Below are 19,494 nucleotides of genomic sequence, written 5' to 3'. Positions count from 1 at the left end.
CTTCTTTGTAAATACACTAGCTTTCAGAAAAACATTTGTCAGTATCAGAAAAACAGTAAACTACAGATTTATAAACTACGAAGTGATGACAGTGATGATTGGATGTCTTTTTGCAGCTTGTATTTGTAGTTCACAGTAAATCCATAGGGTGGCGGTATTGTTATCCATTGGAAAGACAGCGTAGCAAAACACCGGAAGTGTTGTTATTTTTCTTTCATTTACGCTTTGTGAATCATGGTGTGTATATAAAAACTAATTAATTAATAATAATAAATCTCTTTAATAATAAATTGAACAAATATTTGTTGACTTTCGGTGAAATAAATCTACATTCGCTGCAAAAAAAAAGTATGGACGCTGCCTTCAAGTACTGTAGGAAACTTAATTGAGCACTTTGGTTCATCTGTAGATCTACGCCACAGAACATTAGTAGATAATACGTTTGTATGACAGCTTTTATTAAAGATAAAACAACTTCCTAATTATCGAGTTGTGTTCATTAAATTGACCCGAGTAACAACGAATTTTCAGAGAGCAGGTACGAAGATGGACTTTGCGATGAGTCCGTGAACGCAACAGCACCCGTCCAACATGGCGGCGCAGCGCAGAAATTTAATGCAGAGCGTAAGTGAAAACTCAACAATTGATCACTTTTATTAACATGTTACGTTATAATTAAACAATAACCAGTGCGTGTCATTGTTTTCTTCATCTTCGTTCTTGTTTGTCGATGTTGTTTTATTTTATTTCACTTATTGTTTCGTGTCGTTCTGTGATGCCACTGCAAGCTAATTTTGGTGGAGCTTGTGAATAGGAATGCTAGCTGTTAGCTCTGTCAAAGTGATGCCATTTATCAGTGATTTATCTCTCAAATTAAGCAGATATTATTTAACAAAATAAATGGAGAGCGTGGTCAGCACCCATCTTACACTCACCGGCATGTCTTTGGCACCTGGTATGAGCCATGGGTGCGTTAGTGTGAGTGTGTAACTTAGCTAACTAGCCACATAGTAAACAAACACAGTGGTTGCATATGATGAAGTTTTTTAATTCAAGCTCAGCTTCCCAAACTTTAGAGGTTTTTAATCCCTGAAATTCAACACTTCCGAGCCCCACATGCATCTTCGTTTATAAGCAAGAATGTTAAAAAAGATTCATAACATTGAATACAAAATGATGTTGCACTTATTGCTTATAAATCATCATTATCTCAAAAAAGTTATAATTACCAATTAGTTCCATATGAAGACAACATTTATCATTAAAATGTGATATGAGACATATATTTTTCTCTTAACAAATGGCAAATATTAAAATTAATAAATGAAATAGGAGCAGTTTTATGTCCTTGTCTTAGGCCTATCTGCAATATCTCTGGCTCAGACTTTGAGAAGTATTGAGATGGTGTTGTGTTTCCCCTAAATTGTTCCTTTGAATTGTTATTTGTGCTTATTTCAGTAGTTTAAGGGAGAAGTTTGATATTAATTAGGCTGACTGTATGTTGTTTTGTTGCCACAACCTGGGGAGATGTGAATAATCAATAATGTTATTATTTATGTGTGTTTTTTTCCCAGATACTTTTAGACAACAAGTCTACAGTACTTATTCCAAATATTTGCTCACAGTTCTGGGAATGACATCCAGGCAAAGGCAAAAAAGAATCAAGGAGCTGTCATATGATGATGCATGCCAATGCAAAGCAACACATAGTAAAATAATATACAATCTAAAGCAGCAGTATACTTCTACTGCATGGTCAGTCTATATGTAACAGCAATGTGGTAAATTAATACACATCTTCATTCTTCAAGCAAAATAATTGCTTATTTGATGGTATTATTTATATGTGAATACATTTAACTATCTATCCTGTGGCTGATTTTGTCTTTTTATTTTTCTATTGGACAATTTGCATTTGTTCACAGTTCACAAGAGACTTTTGAGGGTGAGATATTTGGAGTGTGAAATTATACCCGTTTCCTATCTCACTGTTAAAAATAATTGTAGTTTGATGAATGAAATACCTAGAAGACCATATTGTAAAACAATTAATTCTTAAATATGGTCTTAATTTGAGCATGATGATTTGGTGGAAGCATAAGTAAATGAATAAATATGTTAATCGTGCACTAGTCATGGGGTACAACTTACCAATGCTTGTATCAATTCAGAATTGACATCACCTAGGGTGCAGTGTGGAATATAGCCAATTGGTGGCAGCAGAGGTCAATTGATAACTGGTGCATATCTCAAAGAACATGCAATTCCCTTGCTGTTAGAGGTTAAGAAAGCAGCTTTTGTAGTAAATTCTTTATGGTGATTACTCAAAGAACCTGCTTCCGTGAAGTGAAAAGTGTTGTAAGAAACACCCAGGCCTACTAGTTGTACTAGTTACACCAGATAGGCTGCACAGATCACTACTTATGTGTTGGACTAAGGATTTTCCTCCCTAATCGCCCCTATGTTTCTCACCCTGACAGCATCAGAGTTGGACAGATGACCTGCCACTGTGCCAGATGTGTGGGGTTGGCACAGCCCCCAACTGTGTGTACAGCCCTGATGGTAAAGGAACCCAGGGTCATCCCAATGAGGATGCTCACCTCAGGTTCAGGTGAGCCGTAAATGAGAACAGTGACTTATTATCAACAGCTGCATCTCATTTATCAGTCCATGTGTCATAGCCCACCTATGTAAAATATATATTATCCTTATGTGGAGGCCATTCTAATGTCAGATGTTTGACTGACATATCCAGTCATGTTGCTGCAGGTACAGCTCAGGTAAAGGCAGACATTCATTCCATTCATTATGACTAACACTCGAGTTGGAGCACACATACTGTACATGTGGCAGTGTTTGAAGAAAGTACACAGCTCAAATTTGAAGGTTTTACGTTTACTTATTAGTTTAATTCATTTATTGTCCTGTTACTTTCTCCTGTGACCCATGTAGTTGTTCTAAAACAACACGCTTCTTTATGCCAATGTTCCGAACCGCGTTTTCTCACTGTTGTTCCGTCTTGAAGTGAAACCCTGAAAAAGCCCGATCTCTGTTGTGTTTTTCCCACCAAACAGAAGTGAGGACGGCTGTTTCCTGTACGGAGTTTTTAACGGTTACGATGGCAGCAGAGTGGCCAGCTTTGCCTCCCAGTGTCTGACAGCTGAACTGCTGCTGGGACAGCTGAAATCCAGCCACACAGACAATGATGTCCGAAAGATCCTTACTCAGGTCTGCATTTATTTTATATTTATGCTTAATGATAAAAAAACAACCATATGCGGTCGAAAATGTATGGATTGACAGCAAAGCAAAGCATCTATTCTGGATGTTATACTGTTGTATGCAGTGAAACCGTCGAAATTTTGAAAAATACTGTGCTATGTTTCTTATACAGAACTTCCTGTTCTACAAACATGTAACAATGTGACACCTTCACCATTTTATTTGCAGTTTAATGACACAAACACCTTTAGCTATAGTCCTGCACTCTGCCTCCCTCTTTCTCTATCAGTGGTACCTGCAGCCTCACAGCAGGAGTCTTCTCTTCTCCATGGCCCCCTTTACACCTGGCATTAGAATGTGTTTACATGCATTTACACCTGGTATTAACACGTGTCTCCGGTGTCCACATCAAAATCCGGTTGCTATCCGATCACGGTCATACCCCCCTTACATCACCTCCTCCTCCTGTTGTGCAAAGATTTCCAGCAGCTGACTACAGCGTCGCATCCTGTGTGTCGCCATGTCAACAACAACAATAAAATGTTAGCGTATGGACTTGTTTTTGCTTATTGAAGCAAGGGAAGAAGTGGAAAATCGACGTATTTCCACTCACGTAGTTGTTGTAGGTGGAGCGGAGACCACTTCCCAAAGTGGTTTGGCAGATATGATAGTTAGTGAGAGGGTCTGTCAAGAGGATCAAAAAAGACACAACAAATTTAAAATAAACACTTGATTGTGCAAACAACAAATATGAGAACACAAAGTTGTTCTATTGGTTTCAAAGTCTAGATATCAGTTCCGTATCGGAAATTTTTTTAATCAATTACCAGCCTTGGCACTAATACATGTTATTGTTGTCGCAGGCCTTCGATGTGGTGGAGAAGAGTTACTTTGAGACAATAGATGACACTCTGGCAGAAAAGGCTCACCTGTCCAACTACGTCCTGCCGCATAATGAGGTAAACACACACACACACACACACACACACTTAACTTTGCAAAGCATGTTGACGGGTTAAGCTGAAAATTAAGACGGGGATTTCTCTGCTGGTTTCCATAGCAACTGTAGATTTGGGCATCAGCGTGAGCTAATTCTTAACCACCGGAGAACGAGCTTGTTATATTCAAAGTGGTTCATATGGTTCCATGAGCCTGTTTCATTAGATAAGCTTCTGTCACTTTTCCCTTCGCTGGATCCAGCTCTCTTCTTTCTTTCTTCCTCCCTCCATCTTTTCCTCCCCAGTGTTCTAGCGGATGGTGTTGATATCGTGGTGCACTGCCAAAAACAAGTCTCTCTATAAGGAAAAAGGAGGATTCATTAGGAACGCATTTCCCTCTCTTTGCACACTTTCTCTGGTTTTGTTTACCTATTTCTTTCATCTCCACTATCTCACTCATCTCTTATCCTTTTTCATCTCACCTCCTGCTTGTTTCCTTTTTTCCTTCTCCCCCCGTTTCCTCTTCTTTCCACTTGCCTTTCATCTCATCCTCGCGCTCAACCCTCTTTTCTTTCACATCTCCTCTTTTATCTTTTCTCTCATTTCCTTTCCCTCCTCCGATTGAGTTTGTTGCCCTTTTTTGTCTCCTCCTCCTCCTTTCTCCTTCCTCCTCATCCACTTCATGTTCTTGTCTAACCTTACTCACCTTACTCCCACTTTCTCCTCCCCTTCCCTCCTCCAGGAGCGGCTGAAGGAGCTGGAGCTGGAGGTGTCGGGAGGAGCAACGGCTGCGGTGGCGCTCATCCTTAACAACAAGCTCTACATTGCCAATCTAGGTATGAAAACACACACCAGGTCACACAGAGTCGCCAAAATACCCAGTCTCTTATTGGTAGACTTAATAATGAGATTTACATGACACTTCCTCAGCCTTAAGCGCTCTAATTTCAGTACTTGCTTTAAGCCAGCAGATGGCAGGCTTTAAATAGAGTTGGATTTGTTGTTTGCTCTCTCTTTCAAGCCAGGATGAATTCATATGAGCAGGAGCAGAGGCCACAGACACGGCTTAAGCCTTGTGGTTGAGTTCACACAGGCTTTTCACAATATTATTTCAAATTCAGTTCATTAAATCAAGTCGAGGTGAACACAAAAGAAACTAAGGGGCATTGGGCCAAACCTCATTCATATGGATTATCTCATTTCTTGAGGAGATCCCTGTGTGTGTGTGTGTGTGTGTGTGTAGTACATGCATTTGTTGGATGGTTGTGCTGATTCTTTTTTGTCCTTCATGTTTTTAATTCACTTTACTTGCCTTATTATTCCTAATCATGCACTTCATGTCTGTAAATATTTCACTGTCAAGCCATTTGAGCTCATTTCATGTATGAAAGGTGCTACACAGTTGTATATTATATATTTCATTAGTGTTATGATTGTTATTATTATGACTAAATGCTGTTCACCAAAGTTATATCATGAACCACGTTAATTACAGATCAACATGGCTGTGATCTTCCAGTTAGCAAGCACTGACATTGATCTTAAAAACACATATATTCATGATTTCTATCGATATTTTTGTTGTATATTTATGTCTAATTTCTGATAGTGGGAGAATCCTTTAGAAACTGATACATCTACTCATCTGGCCCTTGATATAGATAACTTTCTAAAACTTTTAAAACACAATTAAAGGTCTTCTATGTCACAGAGTCATTTACTAAAAAGGAGGGCAACAACAGCTACAGAACAATGCTCATTGTGCTGTTGGTGATAGAGTGTCGGTGTGTTGCTCAAGGTCACATCCCCAAGGGTGGATTACACGGGGTCATTTGGTGAAGCCATGCAAAGACAAAGCGACCGCTACCTCTATTCCTATTTTAGAGATAATGTTTTTATGATGAGAAGAAATTAGTATAATTAGTACAATTTGTAAAAGTGTCGGACCAAAATGAGCAATATCGTGATCAGACAAATGGACGGATTTAATGATTTAAAGAGCATGACAATAATGTGACTCATAAGACCAGGATTTTCAAATCTGACTTTATTTTAAATAGTGGGAGACGACAGACACAATGAACTTCGAAACCGGTTTTCGGTGTTTTAATCCTGAGAAGGCACAGACTTGACAAAACTGGCCTGATTTAATATGACTTCAGAGCATAAACAGACATCGCCGTGAGTTAGTAGGTGTTGTTTTGTGTTGAGAAACTGTGGATGAAGTCGTGGCTGAGGAGCTGTAGCTTGTACAAGTTACGGTTTCTAAACTAAAGTACTCAACGTCCGTTTCCCTGTCCAACATGTTTAATGCTCACAAGTTGAAGTAGGAGAGACTCTGATTGCGTCTGCTATAACTCTGGGGCAGCCTTTAGTCATAAGAAATAAATGGAAAAAATAAATATTTAATATGTAATAATAATGTGTTTGGGTTCAGTTTCTGGGAGTGACTTGTCTAGACAGTGTTATTCAGCTCAATACAAATAATACAAAAAACATGCACCATAATCTAAGTTATTTTGCCACACATGACCACAAAATGAGGATTAGCCATGGTTCAGATGTAGAGCCTGAACCAAAATGAGTGGGAGTGTCACACGATGAAATGCCCAGCCAGAAAACACATGTTTTACATCCCCTGTGCAGAAAGTTTGTTTCCATAAAAGAGGCTGAGGCTTTCGGACAGATGTTGGAACTATTTTTGACTGTTGATTCAAAACAAACCTACAGCATTAGTCATTGTTTTTGACCCTCGCAAACAACAGCTGCAGGGGTGGTGGTGCGATGACTCGCGCCGAGTGTATGTTTGTGTAATACTCCATATAAAAACCTGTGTTAAAACAGGTTCAGCGTTGGTGAACAGCACACTAATTTCATTGTTGTTGAATTCTTTGGCAGAAATGCAAATTCCTGGATCATTTCCACATCGGGCACATTCATCTTCCGGCATTTAAATGAGTATCTGTTGTGAACTTTGCTTTTTACAGCTATAGGGATATCACTGTTGCTGTTTTTTTTTACAATTCAATTCAATTTTATTTGTATAGCGCTGAATCACAACATACATCATCTCAAGGCAGATATACAATAATTGTATCAAGTGATATGTTTAGACAGGACAATAGAATAGAACTACAATGTTATTTATACAAGCAGCAGTAGAGATTGTTGATACAAATTATCCTGACATCAACAACCACCATAAACATCCATTCATTCATTGTCTACCGCTTTACCCTCACTGTTGTAGAAACTCTCTGCTGATTGTTCCCTCCTTCCTTCCCGTCTTCTGGCCATGTGCATTCGTTTTCACTTCTTCTTTCTTTTTTTTTTAATTGTCTGCATTCAAAAAAAAAAAAAAAGCCGGTCTGATGTGGCCTCCGCTCGGTTTCCTCTTCCTTGCTTCCTCTGGTTTTCTCTTCTGCTTCTTTTCTAAAATAATGCTTTCGCTGCATCGATCTAATAGCTCGTATCTGGCTAGGGGGCATGTGTGTGTGTAGTGCCGTGAGATTCCTGAATTTACGTTTTTTCCACTAACAGACGTTAGGGGTAGTGGATACATCCCCCAATCTCCCCGCAACAAGACATTTAACCATCACAGTGATTCTGAAGCTGTTAAATTAGGGTAAAAAAACTGCATAGTCCTGCTTTAATGACAGCAGAACAACCACTCACAACAGGAAATGTTGTATTCTTTTGGCAGGTTCACCCCGTTAATCCCATGTAAACCCACTAAATATTAGTGTGGAAAAATATGTATATCATGTTTTACATTCCCACTTGAAATGGAAAAGAGGCATCTGTCGTTTATAATTTCACGCGGCAGCCTTCACACCTAGGACAATTCAAATGAGGAACATGAAATGAGAGTGTGGGAGACAGATACTCACAGAAAACCCCCAGGAGCCACAGTCCTTTTTAGGCATCTCTTCTTAGGAATCATCAAAGTTGACCGGACTGCAGCTGCTGTAGATGAGATGACGCTTGTAAGATGTAACTTGGCAATGATTTTTTTTCTTCCTAGTCCTGCACTCTCGCTGCAGACATTGTCAGGAAAGTAAAAATTATCTAACTAAGATATTACAGCTTACTTTAAGATATAATTACCAGTAACAAATTCACTAAAACAATGGTTTATGTTCCTCCTGCTCCTTAGGATATATAATACAGAAGTGAGATTCCCCATCACTGGTTGGTGTGTGTGCAAATTTAAGAAATTCTATGATATAAATGATTAAAATCAGCTTAATCAAGTAAGGGAAGACTTATTTTAAGTAAATTCCCTTGCTTGTGATAGGCGCAACCTTCTTTACAGGATAGTTTTAAGAATTCTAGCCAAGCAAAACCCCCATTACCCCCATTTCTCAGATTCTTTTTTCTTAAAACAAGAACATTTACATAAATTTAAGAATATATGGCTTGTTTTCTAGTAGTTGCAGTGTAGCTGTATTTCCTAAATCCACATGCTCCACATGTGAGGTAGTATTTTGTTAAACTCACTCTTTTCATTTCCAAGGACATGGCACGGAGATAAAACAGGGTTTGGGGGGGGGGATGAAGCAATTAGTACTGGGTAGAAAGCGGGACTGTTCTCCACACTCTGTGAGGGGGTCAAGAGTTCAAAGTTGACAGAACATGAATCCCACAGAGGTTTAAACATCAGCATAAGTGTGCTCTAAAATGCACTGGCAGCTGCGTGCTGATGTGAAATGGATTTGACAGTTAAGGTCGTATGACCCATAATTTGATATGCTGTGTGTGTGTGTGTGTCTTCCTGCAGTTATCAGGACCAATTTGGCTTTAAAACCCTCACTGAGATGACATCATGGCTCGTCCTCTGAGCTTCAAACAGCTGTTTTACGTGGCGAGACTTGGTTTTAGGGTTAGAGTCGAGTTGAGCTTATGGTTTTTTAAGTCCTAAGTTATGCAGCTTTTCACAATAAAATAGGATTCCATTAGTTCTTGTCATAAAAATAATAATAATGCTTGTTACCCCCACATGAATGACAGATGTACAACTCCTTAAACTAGAGGTCAGCAACTGGTGGCCTGTGGGCCAAAACTGGTCTGCCGGCATTTATATCCGGCCCTGTAGATGAATTCAAAAATCAGTTTAAAAAACACTCAAGATAATTTGCTTATCTTCACAAAAACAACAAAGTCAAGCAAAATTCTTTTATTCTGAAAAAAGATTAACTGAGTCAAAGGCACTAGTAACAGTCTTTTAAACCAACACAATTCTTCAATTATTTTAAGGGTAATTTAAGGGTAAATGCTGTTACAGATTTTTGTGGAAACCTTTACGCTCATGCTCCATGTTCCCTGTGGTTCCAGGTACTAACAGGGTGCTGCTGTGCAAATCCAGCAGCGATGGCCAGAACCAGGTTCTCCAGATCGGCCGACCGCACAGCACCGACAACGAGGATGAGCTGCAGAGACTGGCCGCTCTGGGTGAGACGCAGATACATGTTTATAAATATTAAACAACCAAAAATACATTGATTAATTTTACAGAAGTATTAGGACATCATTTTTTTAAAATAACTTAGACCACAAAGCTCCCGTTAGTGGACAGTTGCCATAATCAGACAACCATATTCATTTACATTCTTATATTTCTGATATTAAACATGGAAGAAAACTGCATAATGTGAATGTGTATAATGTAACCATTTTTACTATGAGAGTCTTTGTACAATATCACGCCCGGCGACGAGGACAAACGGGTTAATTGTCCCAGGCCCATGGTAAAGGGCCCTCCAACCAATCAATTAACGCCATTAATAATTGTTCAAAATAGGCCTATTTGTGGAAAAACATATGTAATACTTGAGTTTCATAAAACTCTTTTTCTCCCCCTTTTTGTCCTTGAAATAGTGGTCAAGAACACCCCCACCCCCAACACAAAAATGGTTTGTTCCACTGACACAGCTTTTGACTTTGTTTGAGTTAATTTTGCCCGTCAGAAAGTCCAGTGCGTGGAACTAAAACTAAAATGATCGAATGAACCTATCACTCTCAAAACGATAGGAACTGGATGATAATATATAGCAGCTCCAAAAAAGGTTGTTTTGCTTACTCTTATATTTATGCACTTAGTGCTTTTCTCCTATGACGTAGAGGAAAAAGTCAACTTGTGCAATAAATTCCAGAGATGGGATGTACAGAGAAGGAGAGCATGAGGAGAAGGGGGGGGGGGCATACAAGGAGAGGGAAGGAGAAAGGAGGAGGAGGAGACAGAACACACTATCAGCCCTGTTTTTAAATGCTATATATTAATTTCCTGCTCGTCTCAGCATGCCGCAGGTTGGGGGGGCCCATCTAAGATTATCTCGTCCTGAGCATAGCCAAGACTGTCAGCTGGCCTGTTCCACATTCTTCTTGCCAATGCACGGCCCTAAATCTAACTGATAAATATACACGTATCTCAGTTGCACCGGTACAAATCCATTTATTAAAGTAGACAACTTTAAGTACATTTAGACACACCTTATACCTGGCAACAGACAGAGACGGCCATTAGTGCAGATTAGCTGGCACAGAGACACACACTCTGTCTCTCTCTCTCTGGGTCATTCGTCCATGGTAAATAGCCGAGCTAATGGTCCAGTAATGAAGGGTGGCCTACGTCACAGAAAATACATACATTGTGATTAGCCCCTGCAGAAGAAGCATCGCTTTGCAGCCTGGCACCTGCAATAAATATAATGTGGAATCGGCTGCATTGTTTTTTTTTTACCAAACTTTGATGCCGCACCATTAGACGAGGAGGCAGAGCTCCGTCACTGTTTGTTCTCTTGCTCCTTCTCTCCATCTCTGCCAGTTGGGAGTCACGTAATTGCTCTGTTTTTCAGGCCTCTCTCTCCCTCTCTCTCTCTGAATGATTTAAATGAAATGGAAGTCATTCCATTAACCGAGCAGAAGGTGACCTGTCCCCCCATATTTTCATCCGCCCGCACACAGACACATTCACCCCCCCACCCCTCCGCCTCCTGCTTCTACTCATTGCATATGTCTTGTTCCTCTGGAGATCATTTGGTTTGTTGGCTTTATGTTAACTTGTATTTTCTTTCCTTAGTTGCCCTGGCTTTTGTAAATGTATTCGAATAAAGCTTTATTTGTATTAAAAATTAGTACAACACTACGTTCAGGCCTGTACTGCAGCATTTGGAGTTGCTTTTGGGGGCGTTTTCTGTGGTTGAAGAACTTCTTAAAACGTGTTTATGGATTTTCAAACCCACAAAGAAAAGGGTTGTTTGAATTTCATTCCATTTTCCATTGTCTCCCCTCCTCTCTAGGTGTGGATTCGGCGCGTGTGAGGCAGGCGGGACAGATTGTGGGACAGAGTAGCACCAGGAGACTGGGGGACTACCGGGTCAAATTGAACTACAATGAAATCGACCTGCTCAGGTGAAGCCACAGTTCACACGGATGCCACAAATAAGCATCGTATAGACACTCCCCCAATATCCCAATCTCCTCCTGTATTTTATCTGTGGACATTAGGGGTGGGAATCACCAGAGATACAATGTCATCACGATACGATATTATCAGGATATTGCGATATCGTATAGTGTCTTTGTCAGCATCTGTTTCATCCAATAAAATAAAAGAACTATTCACCCCCACTATAAACATTTTTATTTTAACAAAATAGAACACAGACAGATAACACAAAGTCAAACTAGTCATGCCAATATAATCATCATTTTCACCTAACCGTTTCCATTTGTATTTCAGCCTTCATTTTGCATTTTTACTGAATGGACCCTTTAAACAGTGCTACAAGTTTTGCAGCTCTTTCAGCAAGGAGAATTTAATATAGCTTTTAAAATGTAAACTGAGCATTATTTGGCACCATGTCGTGTGCTGAAACCTCAATTTATGTTTTTATTCTAATATAAAAAAAGGTAATATTTATTTGTGAAATCAGTTAAAAAATTGTGCTAAAAATCGATACCTGGTGTCTTAATATTTCGCTATATCGAATATATCGCTATACACACCCCCTAGTGGACATGTTGCTACACTGTAACTGTGTGCAAAAGTGTCGTGTTATTATGGTATTTCGAACAATGACTCGACCGACATAGATTTGTGTCCATGTCTCTTAGTTCCAACCTCCGACTTCCAATGTAAATGGAACGCACCATTGATTCCAAAGCAACTTGGGGATGAAACTCAACGATCAAGTGTTAGCCGAGCGTTCCCGCATACTGCAGCTTTAAGGTTGCAGTATTTCAGGGGCAGCTAATGAAACACATTTATTACAAATCTCTCTAGACCTGTGTATGTTTGTCTGTGTGTGTCTGTGTGTGTATGTGTGTGTATGTGTGTGTATGTGTGTGTGCCCAGGGACAATGCAGGCTTTAATATCAGATGTGACTCTGTTCCAGCTCTCACATTAACCACAGCTGAGTCTCATGAAATCCTAGGACCCGCCCCCTCCCCTCTCTCAAATGTCTTCATTTCCTGTCTGTTGTTTAAGCCAAGTGCATTCATCTCATATATCTAATAGACATTCCTCATTGGGAAGATGCTTAATGAAACACAATACTGTAGAATATATACAATTTCATCCTTAATGCCATCAAAGAGAGTGGAGGAAATTTGCCACATTGAGCAATGCTGCAGATCCATGAGCATAACCAGATGTATTCAATTCATGTCAGGTGAAGTAAGAGCATGTCTCTGTTCTTCTCTCGCTGTCTTGTCTCCTCCACACTGTCTTTACCACTTCCTTCATTTATCTACTCGTCTAATCGTCTCGTCTTGTCTTCCTCCACCATCAGTGCGGCCAAGGCTAAGCCAATCATCGCAGAGCCGGAGATTCATGGCAGCCATTCTTTGGACAGTGTGTCGGGCTTTCTGTTGCTCATGTCAGAAGGTCTCATCAATGCCCTGGAGTCCGCCCACGGCCCCGAACAGGCCAATCAGGTTAGCCCACATTCATCCAGGCCAAACCACATTGTTACTTTCTCACATATGAGGCAGACGATCATAAATACCAGTTACAGAAAGTTAAAAACAATATGCACCAAACAAAGTAGGGGTGGGAATCACTGGGTGCCTCACGATACATGGTCCACGATACCAATAATATCACAATACGACGGTTCTGTGATCATCAGTATATTGCCAGAAAATTTACAAGTGCAGGATCTCTCTATTTATTCACAACATAGAGAACAAAGTGCATAAAGTCTATGTATTTAATGTGGGTGGAGCATCTCTTCGCACAACTTTCCATTTTGCCATTATACTGCTGTAAACTCCCCTCTTCTTCAGCCAGGTAACTTCTGCCCAAGTTTCCCTCATTCATTTGAGAGTGAAACTGACAGGGACTGTTTACTTTAGAGCCCCATTGCACAAGGAAGGACGACGATATGTCACCAAATCGATATTTTGACCCACCCCAAACACAACATTTTGACATTTACAGCTGGTAAGGAGCCAAAAAAACGAATCTCCCCCCCCCTCCTTACTTGCTATTACATGCAGAAAAGTATAAATCTACACAAGTAGTAATGTTTCCAGTTGAAGTTATGATTCACAGAAGTATTGGTTTACTTAAATCCATACATATTTTACAAAAGAGACATCACAGCTCTTAATATGGCTTCAACGGTTTCTCCGTCAGTGTTATTTTCACTAGAGTATAACACGAGTATAAGGATAAATGAGAATATCCTGTCATTAATCAATAATAGAGAATCGGGGAAAGACACCTCTTCTTTAATGGTTTAAAGAGGAATCATCATTATGCAACACTTGACCCTGGTCGTTTTATTTTATGTCTGCACCTATTTTTCTATTTTATTAACTACTTACTGCATCTGTTTTATTTATCATTTTCCTCCTTTTTGTTGATGTCATCCATCTGTTACTCTTCTCTATCCACATCAGTCTGGATGTCTGTCTGTTCCCCCCCCCCCCGTCCTCTTCATCATTCTTCCTCTCGCCGCCGACATCAGTATAGCTTCCTCTGACTCCTCGCCTCCTCGTCTGTCACTGTAGGAAATAGTTGCCATGGTAGCAGCAGAGCTGGCCCAGCAGACCAGCCTGGAGGCAGTGGCTCAGTCGGTGGTGGAGCGCGTCAAGAGGCTGCACCACGACGTCTACGTGTCCGGCCGTCAGAGGGCGACCTACTGTTCCCGGCACGAGGACATGACTCTGCTCATCCGCACACTCAACTACCCGCTGGCTGACGGAGCGCTGACGCCCACACAGGGTAAAATCAGCTCACGCATCACACATATATGGACTGACCTCCATAACGACTACACCAACACCAGTGCTCCTCATTCATTTATGACTTTATAAAACGTCTTATTTGGTTTCCGGCTCGTAACCTTTTAGAAGAAAGTCAACCGCTAGCTCGCCTTAAAAAAATGTCTTCACTCAGAGACAAAAACCCACATCTAGGAGCTGTCTTAAGCTAATAATAGTCACCTGGTGATAATGTGAACATTCTTTAATCACCAACTTGTTACGAAGACTCTTTTAAGGACACAAATGCTAAGGAAAAAAGGTCCAACAAAATGCTCTCATCAACAAATTCCTTTTCGTACTGTTAATAATCACTGGGCATCATTCAATTTTGACAATGAATGCGTCCTCTTTGAGCCTAACATATGCTAATTATTATGTTATTTTATGGACATTTACTGTATCTTTATCCATTATAGCAGCAGTGTCATTATTTGTGTTTTTCAAACCAAACCATATGTCGGTGAACACAATCTCTTTGAATCAGTTCATATTTTTTTCCAGAATAAAGACTGAATTCTGGTTGAAATTCTGACCACTGATTTAAAAGTAAGCAGTATTTAAACATTTGAGGCGGTCTTTGGCCACATTTAATTTTTTCATGAACTGAAACATTTGAGAGAATCAGGGGTTTGACATTTATACTTAAAGGTACATGTACTTTTTTGATCACAGTTAAATACAATTTTTGATTAAGTAAGGTAAACTGTACAGAGAGCAAATACAAGAGCACTTTTGTATACCTTTTATAAATACATTTTTTTTCTCTCAGGTGGTCGTATCTACCCTGTGTCTGTGCCCTACTCCAACAGCCAGAGCACCAGTAAAACCAGTGTCACCCTCTCACTGGTCATGCCCTCCCAAGGTACGCTCACCAATGGAACCAACACTGCCTCCACCTTAGAGGAAGGCACTCCCACACCAGGGTGAGTTTGATTTGTTTGTTCACGATGTTTGTTTTCCTCTCGCCTTTCCAGTTATTGTTTGTTTCTCAGTCTGATCTCCTTTGCATGTTTGAATGAGCCGGATTTTTTTTCTTTGTCGTCCCTGGATAACATTTATGTTTTTGAATCATCGACTTTAAAGATTTCACTCTTCCATGCCCCGCCTCTGATCACACAATATATGGACAGAAGTATTTGGCCACCACACCTGTTAAGTATTGAATTCAGGTGTTGCAATCAGGCTCTACAGAATGAATGGACACACATTTCTATAGAAACACTTCTTGAGGAAAGTCTTCCAATAAGTGTGGAAGCTGTTATAGCTGCTAACTCCATATTATATGTATATGTATACATCATTACAGTCTCTGTTGTTGTAATGGTCAGGCGTCCGAATACTTTTGTCCGTGTAGTGTACATGTTGCACGTCCTGCTCCTGTTGTATTTATTCTGCCTCAGTTCTTTCCGCCCTTACTGATAAGCTATTGTCGATATTGTCGGGGGTATTTTTGATAGTGCTCCCATCCCACGCTTGCTATTTGTTTTATGTTTATTTGATTTTTCACTTCCCTGTGTGCCTCCCCTGAGCTTTGTTTTTTTTCTTACTCTCCCATTGTTCGACCACGAGTTCTGCACATGAAGTGTGGATTCATTTCACAGTGTTGACGGAGACAATTGATCTAGTTCAGCTAAGAAAAGTATGTCAGTATTGAATTTTACCCTTAAGCACAGTATGTATATCATATCCATTTGTGGCTGTATGGAGATGTAATTACAGCTGCATCATTTTACTGTGGTTTACTGTGTTCGGCCGAAACAAATAACACCGGAAACGCATTCTTGCTTCAACATCTACGTTAAAAGAATAAATAGCCCCATTTTCTTGCCTGCACAGGCAGCTGTCGTACTATTGTACATCACAGCCAGGTGTTATGAAATGTTACACCTGACCTCACCTACTTCATTTTATTCAGAGAGGGTTGTGGTAATGGTAAGAAGTCCATGACCCCATTCACACATGGCATACAAATCCTTCCTAAGTGATCCAGTTACATGCAGACAGGTCTGAACACACCCAAAGCTGATCACAGGCTGCTACCTTCTTGACTTTTATGCTAGCACCCTCTCCAAAATACTATGTCAGTTTCACTGCAGAAGAGACACTAAATGACCTCTGCAGTTGGGCACAGGGGAAAAATGTACATATATCGTATCGGTTATCAGTCCAAGCACTACTCATATTGTGATATAAGTATTTTTATTTCATGTTACAGCAGCACGAGTAGTGCTTTTGTTCACTCGGCGCTTCCTGACTCTCTTTTCCCGTGGTCATTCTTAACAGTTATACTCAATAAAACCCTTTTTATTCTCATGAATAGAAATGAAATTTATGAGTGTTTACACACAGCCCAAAGTGCCACGGAACAGCGGTAATCTGCTGTAGTGTGATAGTAATATGACTGAGCAAGATTAACGTAAAGTGACATAATTCGTAGCTGCAGATTGAGGTTTTGCTGCATGTGCACATTCCCCTCCACCTTAGTTGTCCCCCACGCTCAGTCTGCAAGGATTACTTTCACTATCTCGTCTCCCTGAAGGACTCTGTCACTCTGTGTCTGTCTGTCACTCACTGTCAGACTCAAATCTTCATTTCTCTTCCTCATGGTCCCCGACTTGCCAATATCCATCCTGTGTCCTACGCTGTCTTCCTGTCTCTCCTCTCGCTGCTCCTTTAGCATGTATCAGCCTGCTTCCTTCCAAACCTCCGGTGACATCCTGCAGCCCATCATTGAACTCCCTTTTTCCCCTCTTCTTCCTCTCTCCCCCCTTCCTCCTCTCTCCCTCTCCACCTCCCTCTTCGCCCTCTCTACCACCCCTGCTCCTCCACGTCCTCTCCCGTTCTCCACCTCTCTCCTCTGCCTGTCTGCCCACAATGCGGACATCTGCCCCGCCGCCACTTCTTCATCCTCAATTCCGACCCTCATACCCGTCTCCTCCCCGCCCTCCACCCTCCCCAACCACCCGCCTTTCTCCTCCACCTTCTACTCCTCCACTCTCCCCAGCAGTCAGAGCCCGACAGCGACACTCCAGTCCACCAACACCCAGACGCAGAGCTCCAGCTCCAGCTCGGGAGATGGAAGCCTGTTCCGCCAGAGAGGCAGTCAGGCAGCTCAGCCCGATGAGACGGGCAGAGTTCCACCCTATGTGGACTTCACTCAGTTTTACGAGCTGTGGAGCAATGACCACTGTGACGGCCAGAGCACCCAGGGAGGACTGGGACCCCAGTGATGAGGAGGAAGAGGGTGTTCTGGCAGCAAGGAGGCATGTGGACTGTGATGGAGCAGAGACTATAAGAGGTGGTTGGGCGTTTTCATGTATCATAACTAGAGCTTAGTGACCCAAAGGACACGTGGAGAGTGGGACAGCACCATTGTGAAATCAAACGTTCTTTCTCTCCTAAAAGAGAAAAGGCTGTCGCTACTTGCCACAAAATGATCTTCTGTAATAAATGCTGGTGGTTGTGAATATATGTAATCCTGACTGTAGCTCTTTTTCTGTCACATGTAAAAAAAATAATAATTATATATATGTAGGAATCTCATCAAGATCAAGAATTTGTAGAGGTGAGGAAAATGACATCCTGTAAGGCCATGTGATGGGATAAAATAATGTGTTTGAAAGTATTTTTTATATGTAATGAAATATATCGCTGAATCGACTCGGTTAACTCTGGACTTGTTTTTATTTGACGAAACAAGGCTGCGATCTTTGACGTGAACGCTGACGACAGGTGGTCATGTAAGATGTATTTTAATTGCACGTGTACAAATTCTAGTTTCAGTCTCAATGACGCAGGTCATTGTGCCTGTGGAGCCACAGCAGCAGCAAATCACCCTGTCATTATTTGTTTCACATTAAGAGACATTCCAGGGAATGCTGAGTATTTCTACTGTTTTCTTTGAGAGGAATGGCGTGGCTTTAAAGTTTGTTGGCAATAATGTGAACCATCAAGTTAGGGCCAATTCCACTCTAACTTGACTCGCCTTACGGGTTTTTGCTAAGCTAAGTGGGCGAAATGTGTCAAGAATCTCATTTCCATCACGACCCTACAGAGGTTTTTTCTTTTTGTGCTCGATCGGCAATGATCAGAAACGCAAGCGTATTTTGCGGCAGGTGGTATGAACGGTCACTGAATGTATCTCATCCCTGGATAATTGGACTATTTACTCTTTACTACCCCCACAATTGCTCGATTTTTTCACGTAGACTATACACAGGTGTTCACTTTACTTCCCCACTTGATTTATTATTATTATTATTATTATTATTATTATTTTCCTGAGGGGGTTCATGGTCTCAATCACTAGTTTCAGGTCTTCTTCAATCGAATATGATGTCCGTTGTATAAATGATGTCCTATTTAGAAGAAAATAGACAGTAAATCACGGCACTGTATTGACAGCTAATGCAATATAGTCCAACGGGTGCCTGGTTTCACGTGCCTGGGACGTTTTGACTAGGAGCTGGTCAAGTAGAAAATTGGTTAGTTTCTGAAAGACTATGTCCACTTCTATATGCAGTCTGTGGACTTCACCTGTTTCAATGACTCACTTAAATTTGACTAAACGTGTGAAGGCCTCGTCCTTTCCTTGGAAACAAACTACCTATTTGCCTTCCAAACAGCTCATGCCTCCTGAAGTCCAAAGGGTAGTGGCTGAGCATGTCATTAGGGATTTTAATAGTCCACACTTAGATACTGGATTCGGCAGACGTTATCTCATTGACTTCCTGTTTGTCAAGACAAGTTTCACTATTTGTCGCCTCGCGGTATGTAAGATAATCACATACGGATAAATGTCAAATGTGTGTGCTATTGCATCTCCATTTGCTTTCAATGGCAAACCATTCAAATATAAAGTATGAAGAAAACATGTCATGAACAAGCAGATTAGTAGATTAGTATAAAAGTAATCTGTAAAGAGAAGAGCAAAAACACCTAATATTCAGTTTTATCTAGAGGAGGAAACACTAAAACAAACCTTGCTTTATTAGTTATTTAAAGCACATCGTTCCGCTTTGTCCACATACAACATTCCCAATGTCTTCCTGAGGCTTAAGA

General features: G+C 40.7%; 1 protein-coding gene across 2 annotated transcripts; it reads left to right on the top strand.

Annotated features, from left to right (window-relative positions):
* Positions 1-491: 491 nt before the first annotated feature.
* tab1 (TGF-beta activated kinase 1/MAP3K7 binding protein 1) lies at positions 492-18,094 on the top strand. 2 transcript variants are annotated; one of them, XM_058640484.1, is made up of 11 exons: positions 492-624; positions 2,481-2,611; positions 3,075-3,228; positions 4,086-4,181; positions 4,903-4,996; positions 9,495-9,611; positions 11,459-11,570; positions 12,954-13,098; positions 14,179-14,392; positions 15,203-15,356; positions 17,441-18,094. In XM_058640484.1, the coding sequence occupies exons 1-11, from the start codon at positions 592-594 to the stop codon at positions 17,661-17,663; spliced, it is 1,473 nt and encodes a 490-aa protein (XP_058496467.1). In that variant the 5' UTR covers positions 492-591; the 3' UTR covers positions 17,664-18,094. The 2 variants fall into 2 exon arrangements, with proteins under 2 accessions (XP_058496467.1, XP_058496466.1); XM_058640483.1 differs by having other exon boundaries at positions 17,438-18,094.
* Positions 18,095-19,494: the final 1,400 nt, after the last annotated feature.

Source organism: Solea solea, chromosome 10, assembly GCF_958295425.1.
Source record: "Solea solea chromosome 10, fSolSol10.1, whole genome shotgun sequence".
Taxonomy (NCBI): Eukaryota; Metazoa; Chordata; class Actinopteri; order Pleuronectiformes; family Soleidae; genus Solea; species Solea solea.
Note: the sequence above shows the minus strand (reverse complement) of the source record. Positions and strands in the feature narration are given on the sequence as shown.

Bases quoted from the DNA above. Each gene is read 5' to 3' on its own strand.
- tab1 (XM_058640483.1), top strand. From the start codon at position 592: ATGGCGGCGCAGCGCAGAAATTTAATGCAGAGC. The intron at 3,229-4,085 runs GTCTGCATTTAT...TTGTTGTCGCAG, and splicing joins TCCGAAAGATCCTTACTCAG to GCCTTCGATGTGGTGGAGAA. The intron at 13,099-14,178 runs GTTAGCCCACAT...CTGTCACTGTAG, and splicing joins GCCCCGAACAGGCCAATCAG to GAAATAGTTGCCATGGTAGC.